The sequence below is a fragment of the Rhipicephalus sanguineus genome, chromosome 7 (genome assembly GCF_013339695.2).
Source record: "Rhipicephalus sanguineus isolate Rsan-2018 chromosome 7, BIME_Rsan_1.4, whole genome shotgun sequence".
NCBI lineage: Eukaryota > Metazoa > Arthropoda > Arachnida > Ixodida > Ixodidae > Rhipicephalus > Rhipicephalus sanguineus.
The window spans coordinates 165,302,137-165,320,476 of record NC_051182.1 but is presented as its reverse complement, the minus strand read 5'-3'; the positions used below and the strand labels follow the sequence as shown (position 1 = coordinate 165,320,476).

The following is an 18,340-nucleotide window of genomic DNA, read 5'->3' as shown; positions in this document are numbered from 1 at the left end:
GGGACGACAGTACTCAGCCAGAAACAAACTCACTAGACCAGGGGTCTCAAACACGCGGCCCGCGCACCTTTCGCTAGCGGCCCGTGGCTTCACAAGGAATAGATTTCTGCGACTTTGCTAAATGGCACCCAGATTATTTTCTCGCCTATTGCGATTATTAACGCTTTGTTCGGGTAAGCTGCAGATACGGGACTGGGCTCAAGCATTTTTTTTTCGCGAGGCATACCATGCGGTAATCATGTGTTGAAACATAGCCGTGGAACAAAATCTTTCTATTTCCGAATCGCGCGTCCAGGTTTTAGTCATTCTGGAGATGGGTATCAATATGTTTCTCGCATCCTGACGCCAAATCCCCTTCAGAAATGACCCATATATGAGATGTGATCGAGAAAGGCGTTCTTTCAAAATAGCAACGTTAGGTGACACTTTGTTCAAGCTCAGCCTCCTCCCCTCGCTCCAAACTTCTTCACTGTCCCGGCCCTTTCACATTTCGTGACTGCAGCCCGCTAGCTGGGGTTAGTTCGAGACACCTGCACTATAGACGCACCAAAGTCAGGAAAATAACAAAAACAAGAAAACTTTGTTTTAAAAATGAATCGAAGGCGTATATATTTGTTGCGATGAGGGTATTTAGATACCGCTTGTGGTTTTCATAGATAGCAGAGCCAGCTATCAGTTATCACATGACCCGACACCTGTAGTGACAGGGCTTGTCTTGTGTGGGAGCTATTTGGCAAGACAGCACCAACAGTGTCCGCTTGGCGTTAGTTTAACGTTTATGATTAAAATACAGACAACATTGTAGACTAGAATAATCAACGTTTGCAAAAACTATAGAGAATACTGTTATATTCTTGTTGAATTGTTAATGCTTTAATTTTGTTGACATTCAATCGAATGTCGCATATTATATTAGCAGGCTCATTCCTGCATTTCTTTTGAACTTTTCTTTGCAAGAGGAGAAGACGAAAAAGAAAGAACACTTTTTGTTTCATCGCCATCTCAACACTCCTCAGCTTTCCGGGTTTCTGTGTTAACCTGCATGCTTCTGTCCCATCTGTCAGTTCCGGTAGAATGAAATGATTATACACTTCTCAAGGTTAGCGCATGGGTTAGCGGTATTCGTCAGTCATGATTTGGTAGTGCCTGCCGCAGGCCCGTAGTCAGAAATCTTTTTCGGGGGCGCCCACTTGCTGAAGGCATTGACTGTTTGAGAAGAAACACCTATTTTCATTATTTATTTTTGGTAAAGCACGCCCCTCACCAAAATTCCCGGGAGGGGAGGGGGGGGGTACCCCTAAGGCATCCCTCTTGGCTCACGGGCCTGGCCTGCCGTATGCGCTCAAACTCATTTTATTGTTCGTTCTCGCAGTCAGGGTCTCCTGTTATTTTATTGGCTTAGATTCACATACTCTGTGACAGATTATATGTAGCTTGGCTGCAATGCGACCCTGGTACATTTTCCCAAGGAAGACGTGTAGAGCGCGTTAAACCTAAGATGCACCAGTTCTCACCATATGGTGCTTTAGAAGAATATATCTTTAACCAAAAGAAATAAAAAAAAGAGATGCTTAGCAATCATTCTGGGCTCTTGTGCAAGTAAAGTCGTGTAAACTCTCACCGAGATCGCTCTGTGCTGAGTCTGTTGATCGACCGAGGTGCATGGAATAGGCAGCGGCAGTGATTGATGATGATGTTGATCTCATGAAGAGCACCCACGATGAGGGGGTGAGCAAAAATCGGATGCTTAATCGCACTTTTGGAGAATTACATTGGAAAGGAGAAATCTGAAATAGAAGAGCGGCCTGTGCTTGAGGTAGACCAGATGAGTATGTCTATGTCCAGGATCAACGGTTAGATAAGATATGAATTGAACGATTCCAGAGTGGACCAAATCCGCGGAATTGGTGATGAATGAATCAGCGGCAGTGGTGAGTGATGATGATGACGATTTTGTGAAAAGCACCCACGATGAGAGGGTGAGCAAAAATCGGATGCTTGATCGCACTCTTGGAGAATTACATTGGAAAGGAGAAATCTGAAATAGAAGAGCGGCCTGTGCTTGAGGTAGACTAGATGAGTATGTCTATGTCCAGAATCAACGATTAGATAAGATATGAATTGAACGATTCCAGAGTGGACGAAATCCGCGGAATTGGTGATGGATGAATCAGCGACAGTGGTGATTGATGATGATAACGATCTCGTGAAAAGTACCCACGATGAGGGGGTTGAGCAAAAATCGGATGCTTGATCGCACTTTTGGAGAATTACATTGGAAAGGAGAAATCTGAAATAGAAGAGCGGCCTGTGCTTGAGGTAGACCAGATGAGTATGTCAATATCCAGGATCAACGACTAGATAAGATATGAATTGAACGATTCCAGAGTGGACGAAATCTGCGGAATCTGGTGGGATTATCAAGGAAAAACAGCTAGTAAGCATTTCTACTATCCTAGAAAAACTGTCTTTCTTCCCCTCTCGAACCACTATGAGTTAGTCTATATGCTTCGAATAGTACCTAGGCATGAACATCATCGCAAAAAAAAAGAAAAAAAAGAAAAAAAGAAAAGGGAAGGTATACAGCGTGCAAACGCGGATAAGAACAACACAATTGTTCTCCTTTCTTGTAATCGTTTTTACTCGTCTTACCTGTCGTTTATGATAAATCCTTATCAACTGTATAGCTTAACTTCCTGTCGAAGTGTATGGCATATTTCTTTCTTTTTCTTGGTTCCAGAAGTCTTTCTGTACTAAGAGGAGTACCCTCCTCGGGCGGGCAAGGAATAACGTAGTTCCTGGTCTTCCTGCCTTTTCAGTGTTCATTCATTCATTCATTCATTCATTCATTCATTCATTCATTCATTCATTCATTCTGGCCGCCGCGGTGGTTCCAGTGGTTGTTTGGCGCTCGGCTGCGTACCCGAAAGACGCGAGTTCGATCCTGGCCGCAGCGGTCGCATTTCGATGGAGGTGGAATCTGAAGCCATTTGCTACGACGTCTCATAGCCTGCAGCTTTGGGACGTTAATTCCCATAAACCCGCGCGCCCTGCACAAACCTACCGACCAATAAACCATTCATTCATTGCCTGTATGGCTGTCGGCAGGGGTGGGGGTGGGGGTGCGAAGGCTACACCAACCCTTGCCCCCTCAGCGCTCACCCAGGCCACACCAGCGCTCCCCTCATCTCCCACAACACGGACACACGGGTTTGCATCCCCCCCCCCCCCAAAAAAAAAAAGAGTGCTTTTTTTTTTCGTCGAGCTGGGTGGCGCACACGTCACCGCCCCATTATAAAGGGGACGCTCGTGGCATCCATCCATCCATGTATAATCAAAATGTGCAGTGGGCCGCAGTGAGCCGCCCTTTAAGTAAAACGAATATGGCAATGTCGTCCCGTTTTCTGCAGCTTACAAAGTCTAGTTAGAAAAGGCGAGTGAGTCGTGCAAGGAAAGGAAATCTGAAGCAAGCAAGCAAGCAAGCACGCACGCACGCACGCACGCACGCACGCACACGCACACACACACACACACACACACACACACAGAAATGCCCCCACCTCCCCGAAGGGAATCGTGAGGAAATGCGAATGCATTTCTTGCGCCGAGTGTACACCACTGGTGTACACGGCGTAGTAATTTTAATGGCGCAAAGCTGGACACATCGACGCGCTCAAGTGTCTCCCTTTTGGGCGCCTCTTTCAACGAACGCTTCCTACGTGCGTTCGTAATCACCTCCGGGATGTTGCCACCGCCTTCAATGCAGCACAAACGCGTTTAGAACGCGCTGTTTTCAGGCTGTGCCAAGGCAGCACAAACGCTACAAACGCGTTTCAAACCCACTGCATTGAGGCGTTCTAGGTGGCGTTGGGCGTAGGCGCAGGGAGGAGAGAGAGCGAACGGCGAGAGGAGCGGCGAAGCACTGCACCTACCCTCTCCTGCACTCTCTCCACACACGCGGGAGCTCCCGCGATGCGAGCCAACGTGCACCTATGCGAGCGCGCTGCTCCTCTCCACTCACATCCGCTACTCCGCCCGCACCACCTGCCCCGGTTGCTAGGGGCGAGGATAAGCGCGCGCGCCCGCAGCTGTTGCTATGGGAGAGGGAGTGAGAGTGGAGAGGCGCGCGGACAACGTCGGACGCCTCATATAGCCCGACTAAGAAATGCATTAGCATTTAAAAAATCCTAACGACGCCCATGATTGCCTGTCACAACAACAAAACAACCTTCCCGCAATGAAAGAAACGAACACACGCATGAACTACTATGTCTATGAAGGAGGAGGAAGGAAAGGCAGGGAGGTTAACCAGACGCGCGTCCGGTTTGCTACCCTACGCTGAGGGGAAGGGATGAAGGGATTAAAAGAAAGAAAGAAGAGAGAAGAAGGCACTGTCAGGGTACATATGCACCTGTCCATTGAATGCCTACAAGCGGTCCCGTACGAAGAACAGCATCGGCTGAGCGACAGTCGTTTCAGCTGGTGGCACCACGAAGCTGTCACTCTGATAAGATAAAATTATGTGAATGTAATAGCAATATGTTGAGAGCGTGTTAAAATCCACCTGCCTGCCTTTTGCCAACGTGCTCGGCATGTATCTAAATAATTCTTGCAGGTCCAATACGAACGTGATCGCACAGACAGCATTCGAAAATCCCTCCACAATAAAGAACCTTTGTCAGATGGCAGCACCTAACTTGCTCCTTCGATGAGGCAAATGTTGCATCTCTACTTACTCCTTTCTTGCGACGGTTGTCTCTCTCTCACGCGCTCTCGCTCGCACTTTCAGTTTTGAAAATCTTCGAAGCGAGCAGACAGGTGGAGAGAACGGCCGTGCTGCCATCGCGTTAGCTTGTCGAGTATCCTCACGACTGCAGCAGGTAAGTCGCGCTTACTCTTACATTTCTTACAAAGCGGGAGGCACGCCATTTTCTGAAACGAAGCAGCGATTGTGGATTTGCGCTGTCACTGTACAACGCAAAGGTTGGTACAAAGGTTGCGCGGTATTCGTTGGTCCTTGCCCTCGGGTGTTCGTCAAACTTTCGTTTCCACCCAGGCACCTTCGTTCGGCGGGCTTTTCCGGACCTCCCGACTTCGAAGAAGCATGGCTCGCCGCAGGTCGTCGTCCTCTGCGTCATGTAAGCGGCCCTCTCGTACTTCGAACAGCCTGAACAAAGAGCGCCTCAAAGAAACGAACGTGGACGTTTCACCTCTCGCATACTGACTGAATTTGAGGAATCGTGCTGACGGCAGAAATAAACTTGGGAAGCACGCCGATTGTAATAGTTTTTCCAGGGAAGTGTGAGTGTTTTAGGCTCCATATCCTATTTCGTAGTTCGGCGAACGCTTCTTACTTTTTTTTCAGGCGACCGTGTGCCTTTGCGGTAACGGACAAAGCAAGTCTATTCATCCTGTTTTGATTTGCTACCACGTTTTAGCAAGATTGAAAGGGCCCGCAAGTGTGCATCATCTCATAGACGTCTTGGCGCGCAGCCCGCCAACCTCTCACATTTAGTTAAAACGGCCCAGTGACTCAACGATCCGCGCTGTGCTTCGATGCTTTCGGTTCGTGTGCCCTGCCCGTGAATGAAAATTGTCGAGCAAACTTAGGCATGCTCACGTCAAAGCTTCAATGAGATGCTCATAATGCAACTTCTCCAGCGTTGAGCATAGTGGTTTTAAAAACACACTTAATACACATGTAGACGTGCTTTGTAAATGGAAACTTGCAGCCTCTATTTTAACGATGAAAGTGTAGTTGTATAAATAATCGAAGCACCAGTTATCAGCGCAACTGGCTATATATTTTGTTAATCCACGCAAGCTCTTAAAAAAATATGTTGGTTGAGGGCGCTCAGTGGTTAATACTGAGATGTTGCATTTTGTAGACCCCGTGTAAGGCATGACGTAAGCGCAGTACAAAAGTTAACAGCTTCTGCATTGAAGGGAAGCTAGACTGAATTGAGTCAAGTGCATAAAAATTCAAGGGTAAAAGAAGACATGGTGGACATTTTTGTGTTTGTATTCTTTTGTGTTCAACTCCCTTCAGTCAAGATGTGGTAACCAGCCCACATTGCTACCTTTGTTGAATGTAGCATTCTGTAGCCATTTTGTCTTGTAGAAACAGTTTTGCACCGGTAACTTTCATAGAAGAATAACTAGACTCAGACCAAACCTTTATTATAGTAAAAGAGCCTGCTTATTGTAGGTAGTGTACACCTTTGTCAATTGATTTTGAGTGAACCTTGCAAACGATGGAAAGGGTGTTTCTTTTACAAGTATGATTGCGACAGATTACTGCAGAGGGGTATTTTGTATGTTGAACTCGTTACCCTTGAAACAGTTCTCGATAAGCATGTTGCAGCATGGTAGGGCTGTTGTGTTCTGTTGTTCCATTTTGTTTGATGGATTCTGATGCGATTTTCTGATACGTTCACATTGTACAGCAGTATCGCATATTTGTTGGCGGCATTTATAATGATTCAACCTGGGTACATTTAGTACCTTTACATAAAATCACACTTGTCTGTAGGGCAACCGCTGTTTACCACTATCCCTCAAGAGAAAGGTGTGCAACAGCAGCATCCTACCGGTACTTGCGAATGGGGCAGAAAACTGGAATCTTAGAGAGAGGGTTTAACTTAAACTGAGGATGACGCAGCGAGCCATGGAAAGGAAAATAATAGGGGTAACCTTAAAGGACAAGAGAGGGAAGAGTGACAGGGGAACAAACGTGCGTTAAGGACATATTAGTTGAAATCAAGAAGGATAAACAAAAGCTTAATTTGGGCTAGTTGGTTCTTGCTGAATATCGTAGGTGCTCAAGGTGGACGATTGGGCGAGTTGGTGATTCGCGACAGGTGCAGCGCGACAGCAGTAGGAAGGAACAACAGAGAAAAACTGCCAAGAGACAAGGGCATCCAGTATTTAGACGTTAACCTTTCGTTTTTTGAAAATGGACATACTTGCTGGTGCTATCTGCCTAGGAGCGCTAAGAATGTCCTTCGTTTTGATAGTGCCCATTAAAGTTAATCAAAAGAGGCATTGCCAATATTCAGGCTGCCCTTCACAAATCATGTGAGCACAAGGCTGAGGTCAGTCTAGCTAACCAAATCGAAAGACTAAAAGCTGCTGGCTATCCCAACAGTGTCATCATACCAGTTTGCGAAACCCTCCTGCAGAAAGTAAAGTGCAAAAAAAACAGGCCCAAAAGGAAAAAAACAAAGTGGGCATATTATACCGTATGTACACAAGTTGTCTCACAATTCAAAGAAAATAGCGACTAGATACGATATCAATTTGTTGTTTTCCGCCCCTTGCAAGCTTTCCAAAGTGTGTGTCCTAAATAGCAGCAAGACTAGTCGACCGTGCAACATTCGTCATGAGCACAGGTTTACTGATTGCCAATCAGATGTATACCAAATACTGTTGAGCTGTGGAAAGATATACGTAGGACAAACAGGACAATATGTCAGAGTGAAAGCCCAATGTATGACAACTTCTAAAACGGCAATATTATAAACAGCAGTGCCCTACTTACTGAGAAATTAAGCTAAATGTATCACATGATGAGCGCCACGAGTGGGACATTTTCGAAGTGATCCCGATGACGTAGGGAAGTCGGCCTACAATAAATCACTAGTAATCAAACTAGCAGCAGTAAAAAAAGAACATTTCGAGCATCAAAAGACGTAATAAAATGCTGTTTGTTCGTTTCCGCTTGATTCATGGAAAACAAAACCTCCGTGGCGTTGCCATGGGGAACGGCGCGCGTGGTTCAAAGGTTCCGTTTTCGCCGAGCTGTGCCTCGCCCGTCTCAGTGGTAGTTTCGGGATCGCGTACTGCCATGCGTGTTTTGCGCGCTCGTGAAAGTCGCTCTGACAGGAAGTTTGACAAAATGCCGCATGCGTGTGATATTGCCGGATGCCCGAATGGTGCACAACGCCAGCGCCGCCGCAAGGAAACCGGTGTGTCTTTTCACTGGGTGCCGCGGAATGAACCCTTACGCTCGAAGTGGCTTAGTGTCATGCCATTGCGCCAGTGTGCTAAACAGTCAAAACCTCTGCGTGTGTGCTCGCTGCACTTTCGTACTGAGGATTATGAGACCAACCGCAACTTGGTGACGGCTTTGAATGTGCCCATCCGAGCAAGTCTTTGCCGCAGCGCCGTTGTTGCCACTGTGGGTCCCGCTACTTCCGCTCGGCTGCTACTAGTGTCGGCGGCCGCGCAGTAAAAGCGGGCAACGTTGGGCACGGCAGCAGTGACGTATGAGAGTCGTATTTTCAGGCGGGAGATTTGAAGCGCGCTAACGCGATGCGGACCACTGAAAACGTGATTTTATTTCAAAATAAGCACTTCCTTGGCACAAAAGCAGCGCTACGAGGTTTCTGGACCGCTATTTCAGCAATCAACGTAGACTTAATATTTGCCTTTAGTGTCCCTTTAATGACCGAGCGAGACAGCATGCATACAACATAAAAAAATGGATATGGTAGCCACGTGGCTGTGCATTGCAAGGAATGCAAATGCAATCCTCTATTCCATGAGACAAGGTTTTCGAAGAAAGTGAAAACAAACAGATTATGGAAGTGTTTTTTATAAGGAAGGCCGTGGGTCGATGCATCAGCACACCATCACTTCAGCTATCTGATAGAGAATATTCATTCAATGTTATGCACAATCACACACATGTTGTCACCTGTGCGCAGCAACCTTGCACCTTGTATAAAAGTGGCCGAAGTATCTTCAATAAATTCAGTTGAAAGTACAGCGCTCTTTCCTGTCTCTGTTGTTCCTTCCTACGGTTGTCACACTACACCTACGATGTTTAGCTAGAAGAATAAATGGGCATGGGCATGTAGCACGTAGGCAAGATAACAGCTGATCATAAGAGTAAGAGACTGGATTCCAAGAGAAGGCAGGTGTGCAAGGGGAGACAGAAAGTTAGGTGGGCAAATGCAATTAAGAAGTTTGTCATGGGGATAATGTGGTCGCAGCAAGCACAGGATCGGGTTGATTGGTGAAGCATGGGAGAGGCCTTCGCCCTGCAGTGGGCGCAGTCAGGCTGATGATGATGATGCTGTCTCTAGGATAAAATCAGAACAGGTGTATTATGTAACAGTTGCAGTGAATTCTTTAGGAATTGGCTCATATTTTGTATGGTGCTCTTTGCATTTGCCTACTCTTATCCTATGCTGTCACAATGTGGCGACATGGTTGTGAGTTGCTTCTTTTTCATGGGGCAACTAAAAGAAAGACGAAATGTGTAGCATTGACTTTAAAAAGGGCGACCTATATTGTCATTCTCAGGCAATCTTTGGGTTAGTGCAATATTCCTTTTAAAGGTTGAAAAGGCCAAATGTCACTGTTCCTTCTCCATATTTTGTCATGTAGAAGCAATCGGTACACCTTTCTTAATTTTGAACTGCAGTGCCCAGACGAACACAGGTTCTCTTGTCGAAATGTTGACTCCAGCAACATTTCCTGTTCAGTGATTGTTCGTCGCTTAAAGCATCCAGAACAAGCAACCAATTTGCCTTTGAGTTGTAGCAGGTTCTTCCAAGTTTAACTCCCACTGCTTTGTTTCTCCATGTGCTGCTATGAGAGTGCACATTTCATTGCCTTAGTCACACAAAAATAAACATTTTGCTCTATCCACTGATCTGCGATCCGATTGATGCACCCAATACTTGCAGTAGGGATACATCCCATATTTTCTCATGTATAACTCACCCCTGCATATAAGCTGCACCCCCACTACAAACTGCAGGGAAAAAAACTGTCCCCGTGTATTGAAGTGAAGCCAACTCACAAACCGAAATTCGCATATAACCCGCACCCTGACTTTACCTCTGAAATTTCTGTATATTTTGCGCTGGTTATACGCGAGAAAATATGGTAGCCAAGCAAGGTTTATCGTACCAATATCTATCTTCAAAGAGGGCTAACGTGTCCATTCTGGCTAATGTCCACTAGCCGTGCACTGCACCGTCCCAGAGCTGACACTCGAAGACTATGACCCCAAGCCCGACGAGGAGCTGATCTGCGTCATCTGCCACTCTGTGCTGAGTGAGCCCGTCGAGTGCCACTGCCGGCACGTCTTCTGTCGCCGCTGCATCTCCGAGTGGGTCCGCAAGAACAACAGCTGCCCCGTGTGTCGCAAGCGTGCCGTCTCGGCCTTCATGCCTACCCTGCCTCTCGTACAAAACATGGTCAACCGTCTCAAGGTGAGCAAAAGTTCTTTCCGCAAGGCTGTCTCTGTTCAGTACATACTATAGTTGAAAACTAGGATCTATTATGAATTTCGTGATCTGACGAATAAATTGCCATTCCCTGGCAAATGCCTCTAGGGTTCAGTACTGTCATGAACCCAAATCAACGAACTTGGCCTTCAAACCCAATTTTACGAAGTTTTTCCTGAAACAACTTGCTAGAAATTGGTGATTTTATTTTAATTTTGACACATGATTTTTTTTTCTAGCATGTGCTTTAACACTATCGTGTTCCAACATCTAGGTGCCCTGGTTGCGAAACTAATTTTATCTTGACGAGACTGCACGCCATGTGATGCCCAGGTACAGAGCAATTCACTCTGCAGCACTCTTACATACTGGATGGTTGCTTTCGTTATTTCACAGTGAATGCGGCACACAGCGCTGATGCTCGCATAATTACTACATTTGTGTCTTGGCATATCGATAGCCTTTCATAGTTTCACGTGACAGACTACCTGGCGTGCATCACTTAGACAGCGTGCCTTCTATTTCCAGGCAACATATGATGCTCCATATCCTGGCAATCCTCGGGCCTCCCTCGTAGACTTTTCGTAGGCACAGGTGTTGATTGGTGGAAAAAAACAATGCCATGATAGCCTTTGTGTATTGCTATGTTAATATTTTAGATTTTGAAGGACCGAAAAATCTCTTTCTCGATCTTACAAACTTCCCTATTTAATGAAGTAATTTGAGCGTGGTCATCAATTTGTTAAATCGAGTTTAAGCTGTACATAAACTATGGCCACTTAGTAGTGCAAAAGAAGAAGAAAGGAACAAGCAGTGGGAGTGCTACACTTGCTTGGCCCCCACTCCCTTTTATTTTTATTTTTTCTTTCTTCTAAGGGGCCATAGTTGACAGTGTCTGTATTGAATTTTATCACGACGCTGCACGGGATTGGACGAGGCTCGCATGCACACGCCTGACGGTCAAATAAGAGATCAGCAACTGGAAGAGGCAGTGCTGTCAATCATTTTGTCATTTGCTACGCAAAGAATGGACGGAGACACCATTCCATCCGATACAGCGGATGTAGAACGGTCCTTGGACGACTTGGATTGGATTAAAATGTAAGCACTCGAGCCGGAGAAGAGAATTAGCCTGCTTTGTGGCTGTCTTAATCCAATCCCACGCCGACAGTTTGTGAAAATGGCCACCAGCACCACCGCCAAATGTCTCGTGAAATTGCGATACCACCTAGCGCCCGATCACGACATTAACACAAATCAATTGCTAAGTGATTGCACTCATCAATTTCAAGTTCTGAAAAACAATGCCCCCAAATACTGATGTTCACTTATAATAATTCGTTATTTCTTCATGCATTGAAAGCATTTCCGAATTCATTATACGGTCCCCCAGCAGACGATCGAAACAGGACGCATTCTTCCAGGGCGCTTTCCCTTCGCCTATCGACTGCTTGCTCGCTCTTGTTCCCTCGTGATGTTCCGTTCCATCACAAAACGTGTATACAGGGTTGGGCCCCTGGGTTTTTTCTGTGAAGGCCTTCTTTCAGAGACTTTCTGTCCATAGTGCTGTGTTTTTTACTTGCTTGCACGTAATATCTCCTCGGTGCCTGCAGGCTGCAGCACACATTTCGTAAACTGAATCTTTTGTTGGGTACTGCCAGCCAGAAATCTTTCTGAAATGTCCTTTTAATGGCATGTTGTACCCAGCGACTTCTTATAGATGGACGGCAATGCATTTAATATTTCTGCTGCTCTCGCTTTCTCTTTCTTTGATCATGGTCATAACAGGTAAAGTGCCGAAATTCTGGCTGCGATGCCCGTGTGCCTGCAGAAAATTTTGTGAACCACGTGAATGCATGCGAGTTTCACGAGGTCAACTGTCCGCACGAGGCATGCGAGCACCGGTGTCCACGTCGGGAGCTGGAATCTCACGTGAAGCAGTGTCCGCTTCGCGAAGTCACGTGTGAGCGAGGCTGTGGACTTGTGCTGACACGAGACCGTCTCAAGACCCACAGCTGTGTGGATGAGCTGAAGCGAAAGCTAGATGGTAGGTGCCCTTCTGTGCTGCCCCCCCTTCTTCCTTTTCTTCTTTTTAAATCGGGCATGAGCTTGCATAATAGTATACCATTTCCATGCTTCAGCTGGAGGAATCAAACAGCAAAAAAAAAGGCAAATAGTAATAATAACTTCAGTGATGATCATGACATTTTACTGAGAGGTTCTGAAAGAGCTTGACCATAGGTGTGTGCAGGGTTCTTTTATTAGGGAGAGCCAAGTTTGACCGCAGTGCCCCCCCCCCCTCACTTGGTCGACGAAAGAAAACAAGCACTGCAATTTAAATGTGAACATATTTGACAGAGATCTGTCTGGCTGGGTGAAAATTCATATGAAAAAATAATAAACTCTCCAGCCACTTATAGTCCAAAGTCGGGTCAGTTTATAGTTTTTATATTTTTAACTTTAGCAACTTTGCACTATAAGAGCTAGAGAATTTATTATTTTTTCGTATGAAGCACTGCAATGGATGCAAAAATGAAAATGAAGTGGTGACTTGCTTCTTACAAAGGCCTGCCATTGATCCCCAACTTTCTGGGGTAAAGATGGGAAGTAAACAGTTCCTTGAAAGCAACAATGCAACATCAGGGGTCCTTGGTCACTATTATTGTCAAAAAACATGCGTAGCCATAACCCTGCACATTAAAAATGACGTGAAAGGTCCAACTGGCTAAATGTAAAGCTCAGAATTGGCGCACCCCTATAGGCGATTAAGGGGGGGGGGCACCCCCTGCGCACGTCTATGATCTTGACAGGGCCAAGAAGCCGTTCTGCAAAGCAGTGCATGTGGAAAATAAACAAATTAATTAAGCCAACACTTAACATAACATAACGATCGGCACGTGCTTATTTTTGCCAGTTTCATCTCTGCATAGAGTGATAAGGTTTCTGACATTTGTGAGTGTGCAGGCCTGTCTCAATATATGTCTGTTGCGGTAATCAAATGCACAAGGAAAGAAAAGGGGTCAAACTGCTAACCCGTAAAAGGCGAAAACGATGTCTTTTTTGCCTAAAGCTGGTTCATTGGAATTGAATGCAGAGCCACTGAGAATGTGGTTTGTGCTCCTTCAGTTTAGGAGTGAATAAGTGAATACGGCAAATTTCTAGAAGCAGTTATGAACATTCAACCTCAAGCCATCTCCTGAAGTAAAGTGAAAATGCCAATAGAACGTGTATGTTGGACTTTTGGTGAAAAGTAGAGGTAGCCAGTGAGGTGGGTGCAGATATTTACTTTGAAGGTTTAACCAGCAACACAAGAGTTCTTTTTTTTTTTGTGATATTGGTGTCCCTGTTGAAGTAATATAAAATAGGACTGCATGTTGTCAAATGCACATTAGTTTCATATGGTCAGTGACAACACTATGACCTCTTTTTATTAAACTCTGCGCATCAAAATGATGTGCAGCTGCACATGTTTGTGCACTGGTAACCAAGCATTACGTATATACAGAGAAGCTAGAACTGTCTAGTATGTTTAAAGCAGTCATGTTTTCATATATATGTGTGTATGTGTGTGTGTGTATGTATTAAGAAAAAAGTATATGCTGAACCCGGCAAATGTCAGAAAATGAACACACACACGTCTAAAACACGTAACAATTTGTTTACTAACGTTGCGGAAGGTGGACCGGCCTTCATCAGAGTGAATTCAGTTGGCCGACAAGTTCCTTCTAAAAGCGTGGGAAAGTGATGGGATGGTAGTTCTGGATGCCTATACAAAAGCCTTCTGGCCGATTGTTGATGAGTCGTGCCATGAGAACGCACTGTTACACGGACACTTTCTCGATGCACAGGGGAGCAATGTTAGTAAAAGTGTTGTTTTGTTTTTAGTTGTATGTATGTTCATTTTCTGATATATCACACTTTCGTTTACAAATTGATGCTGTTTATCAAACTTATTGTTATTAAACATTCTCAAGGATAGGTCCACTGCATATGAACAATCTGTGCATAAACCTACAGGTCTGTGTCTAAACATTTTTTTCAGATGCCACATCCGAGCGTGACGATTGGAAACGCAAGGCCGAGGACACAACACATGCTCTAAACAGGCTTCGTGACACTTTGCGCCGATTGGGTGACACTGTGGAAGGCCTGCAGAACAGCCTAGGTGACCTTGGAACGCGGCTTCGTTGTGCCGAAACCATGGCAGCATCGGGCCAGCGTGGTCACCGGTCGGCCGTGGCACTGCGGACGGGTCGCACTATGCGCGACAACTTCGTTGGTGGCAGCAGCTTGTATCCGGGGGTTCTGTTCGGTACGCGAACGGCGCGACTTCTGGACGAGATTGAAAGCGACTCCGATCGTAGCTGGAGTCCACACTCCGAGGGCTCGCATGAGTCACTCGAGATCTTTGTTGATTTTAACGCCTGAGCATTGCAGTCCCATAGGACTAGCTTAGACAACTGCTTGCAGTTTTAGATGCGAAGTATCTTAAGGCCGAGCTCAATCCGGTGGTGTGCGGCGTGACCACCCTTACTGCGCATGCGCATACCCTCTCCACACACCTCCTCTCCACTCACCCTCTCCCCTTCACCTCTCCACTTTCCCTCTCCCCTCCCCCTCTCCCGTACCCCTCCCCCTTTCCACTCTTCCTCTGAAACGCGGGCTAGACATGCCGAAATTCTCTCGTACGCAACGCCGCGATGAGCTCGAGCGCATTCGCGTCCCCTCCCCTTCTCTCTCCTCTCCTATGCTGCCCCCCTCTCGCCCGCCTGTTGACCGCGTTCCCCGCTCGCCCTGTGAGAATTAACGGCCAGGTTAGATGGAAGATACGATGCGCATAGCGTCCCTCTTCGCGTTCCACGACGCGAGGTCGGCAGCATGCCCAACGAACGCCAACGGAACGCGATCGTGCAAGTGCTCCGGCTTCGCATCGCCTCATGGTCCCCTTTACAGATTTAGAGTTTTGGCTTCATCGAACTTTTGCAGTTGTTGTTGTAAATGTGTGTTTGTTGAGTTGCAGTTAACATGTTACTTTAGGTTTTTATTCCATTTAATTTTTCTGTTACATTTACCATGTATCACTGGCAACAATTCGTACTTGGAGCTCCTGTTTGGCACCCTCACAATGCTTATTTCAACAGACTCAAAAGAAAAAAAAAAGAAGAAAAATTAAGGCAGCTTTGCTCTTTATTTCTTTCTTTGATTCTCTTTCTCTCTCTCCTTTCTCTTTCTGCCTTTTGTTTTGTCTCATTCTTTCTTACACATCCTTAATTTTTACGTAAGGCTCAAGAAACACTTGCAAATGAATTTTTCTCAATGCAAACATACTCTCTAATGAATAACTGTTGCAACAAGTGCTGCAGTTTTCTATTATTGCTAGGGAAGTGGGACAGCTGAAAAGCATCAAGACAGCTTATTGTTTAAAATATCATTAGCCTGAAGCAGCAAAAAAATGTTTCACAATCTAGGCATTTGCTTTGTCCAGAAGCAATTTCTGTGTCACAAACCTTGTGCAAGCTTTGAATTTTGTATTGATGCTTTCTTGACTTGAGCTCAGAGTTTGCTTTCTGTTACGAATGCAATGAAACATCTCACGTATAGTACTAGCGAAGATGTTACAGGGGACTAGAGGCTATCAGTGGACAGTGGCGCAACTGAATGTGCACACTGGGTGTTTTTGCTTTACCAATACGTGAAAGTGGTCATCCAAAAAGCTTCGTGGGATTTGGTTGTGGAAAAAAAAAACGGGCATTACTTGTGAGAAAAGCCTTTGTGAAATCTAGCTAAGTATTCTTGCACACATCATTTTAAAATTGTTGCTTTGGGATGTTAAAGGGGCTGCTATAAGATGAGCATTTGTGCAAGAGTGGTGGCCTATCAGTTTAGAACAAATATGTATTTTATATTCTCTCTCGGTATTGTGCATAGCTGTCTATTACTCTGTGCTAGACAGCTATGGCATCCTGGCATGCCACATTACGACTGTTAATTTCGGAAAACTGGATTGCTGTTTCGCGTGGTTATTTTGTAGACATGGGCTTCAGTAGCATTGACTCTCAAGTGAAGTAATGCACGACAGGATGTCACCACTCTCAGTGATGGGATGTGGAGGATGTTTCAAGTGTTTCATTTGCATACCACATCACATCCTACTAAGAGATTTCTTACTCCAGCCAGTGTCAAATACTGAATGCTCCTAGACACTGTTTACATTAATATTCGAGAGAAAACTGGTTGCATCTAAATTTTTCTAAGCATAGTGCATACCTTGTTTTTTGATTAGCAAAGACCACAAATGAAGACAGGAGCATTAGAAACACTTTTTTGCTGAATGATGAGGAATATGAGTCAGTGGTGCCATCATTGTGAAAGGCTGCCAGGGTTAAGGTAATAAGCGATGTTAAACAGACGCTACAGAGAAATTTCTCTCGTATTTGTAAGTTCCAATTTCACAATACCGAAAGAGCACCACTGTTACGGTGAGAAGATGCTCAGTAAGAGAGGAAACTCGCAATATGAAAATAAAGGTGGTGACGCTGCTTTGACGTTCCCTCACCAGCTTGCCATGATATCGTAGATTTTGATTACTTCTGCTAGGGCCTATGGAATCGTTTTGTCGCAAAAAATTATTTATATTGTGTTCCAAGGCACCAAAAGCCTTAACAAGGCAAGTGTCAGAAAATATTGAACGTATGTGGCCAAAAATATGCAAGAAAACTTTGGAATTCCTGATGTCATTTCGAGGTAATGGGCTGAAGTTTAGGTGTGAAATTTAAAGATGAAACTTTGACCTCCACTTTCTGTTCTAATAATTAACCTATGATGGTAAAATTAATAGCAATACAGTCCTGAGAGAATAATTTCTGTCTATACTGATTGGAGGTTTCAATTTAGTGCCTGTTTAATTTTGCCATGATTTGATCTTTGAACCTATTGTACCAGTGTCCTACCCGTGACTTAGAAGAGCTAGTTTCTTGATTATTCTTTTTTGTTGTTGTTGATGTGTTGAAGTCCGCTCTGGGTGGCACTTGCAACTGTAGCTTTGAACAAACTGTCAACTGCCCCTGTGCAAGCTTGAATGTTGAAAGCTGTTTTCATGCTTGTCATTGCGGTTTCCCAATGGTTCTGAGTAGTATCTCCATGCCTTTGTGATATATCATTCTCAATGTATTCTTTCGCTTTTTTTTGTTGTACACGTGCTTCGTTTATTTATTTATTTTTTTTTTTGGAGCACTGATGATGCTCAAAGAGTACTTTACCTTCACTAGTGTGGAACAAGTCTGAGTATTTGAATGTGTGCAGTTGCTTCAGGGAATTGTTGTCCTTTTGTTTGTGACCTACACTTGTTTTTCTAGGCAAGGTACTGTGCAAAAAACTGCAGCATTTGATTTTTTGTGCTAGTATAATTTCTAATGGTTAGTACCAGTTTTGTTTTAAGCACTGGTGAGCCATACAGACAATGTACAGCTTGTTTTCAAAAGCGATTCCTCATTACAATTGCTACAGTGTATGGCTTCCTGTGGCACGCAGAGATGCTTTTTTTTTTCTTTGTGTAGACTTATATTTCAACCTGATTCGGAATAAATATTTCAACTAGGAGAAATTGTGTATGTTGACCTCAAGGTGCCTGCAGGTTTTGAACTTCATAACACAAGTTTATCAGATGCCAGGCAAACCTGCTGCGAAGAGTAGAGCAGCGTATCCAAACATTTGTTGGCCAGCACAGGGGTGCTGAAGCTCCGTGGTGCCAGCACATCTGCACAGTGCTAACTTATGACAATTCACCTTTTCTTTAAAGGCACACTAAAGCAAAACAAAAAGTTAGTTTTGACGGATAGATTATGCCCTGAAAACTCTAGTGTAGTTAATTTCACTACACCATAGGTTGATTAATAGACTATAAAATCAATGTCAAAAGTTTCACTTTTAAATTGCCCGCGGAAATCTTCGACGGTGGTGTCACGGATTTGAGTAATTTTTTTTTTTCGGATTTCGGCCACATCGGTTCAACGAAATTTCCTGGAACTTGGTGTGTTAAGTCTCTGGCACCCTCGGAAGATAATGCCCTTAGCTTTTACCGATGAGGAACTATGTAGGCC

The 18,340-nt window shown here is 44.9% G+C and overlaps 1 protein-coding gene across 1 annotated transcript; it reads left to right on the top strand.

The window, feature by feature from the left end:
- The first annotated feature begins 4,783 nt into the window (after positions 1-4,783).
- LOC119400474 (RING finger protein 151) lies at positions 4,784-17,733 on the top strand. Its single transcript, XM_049418083.1, has 5 exons — positions 4,784-4,880; positions 5,057-5,138; positions 9,976-10,226; positions 12,030-12,288; positions 14,284-17,733. Exons 2-5 carry the CDS (start codon positions 5,105-5,107, stop codon positions 14,667-14,669), a joined length of 930 nt encoding a protein of 309 aa, XP_049274040.1. The 5' UTR covers positions 4,784-4,880; positions 5,057-5,104; the 3' UTR covers positions 14,670-17,733.
- Positions 17,734-18,340: the final 607 nt, after the last annotated feature.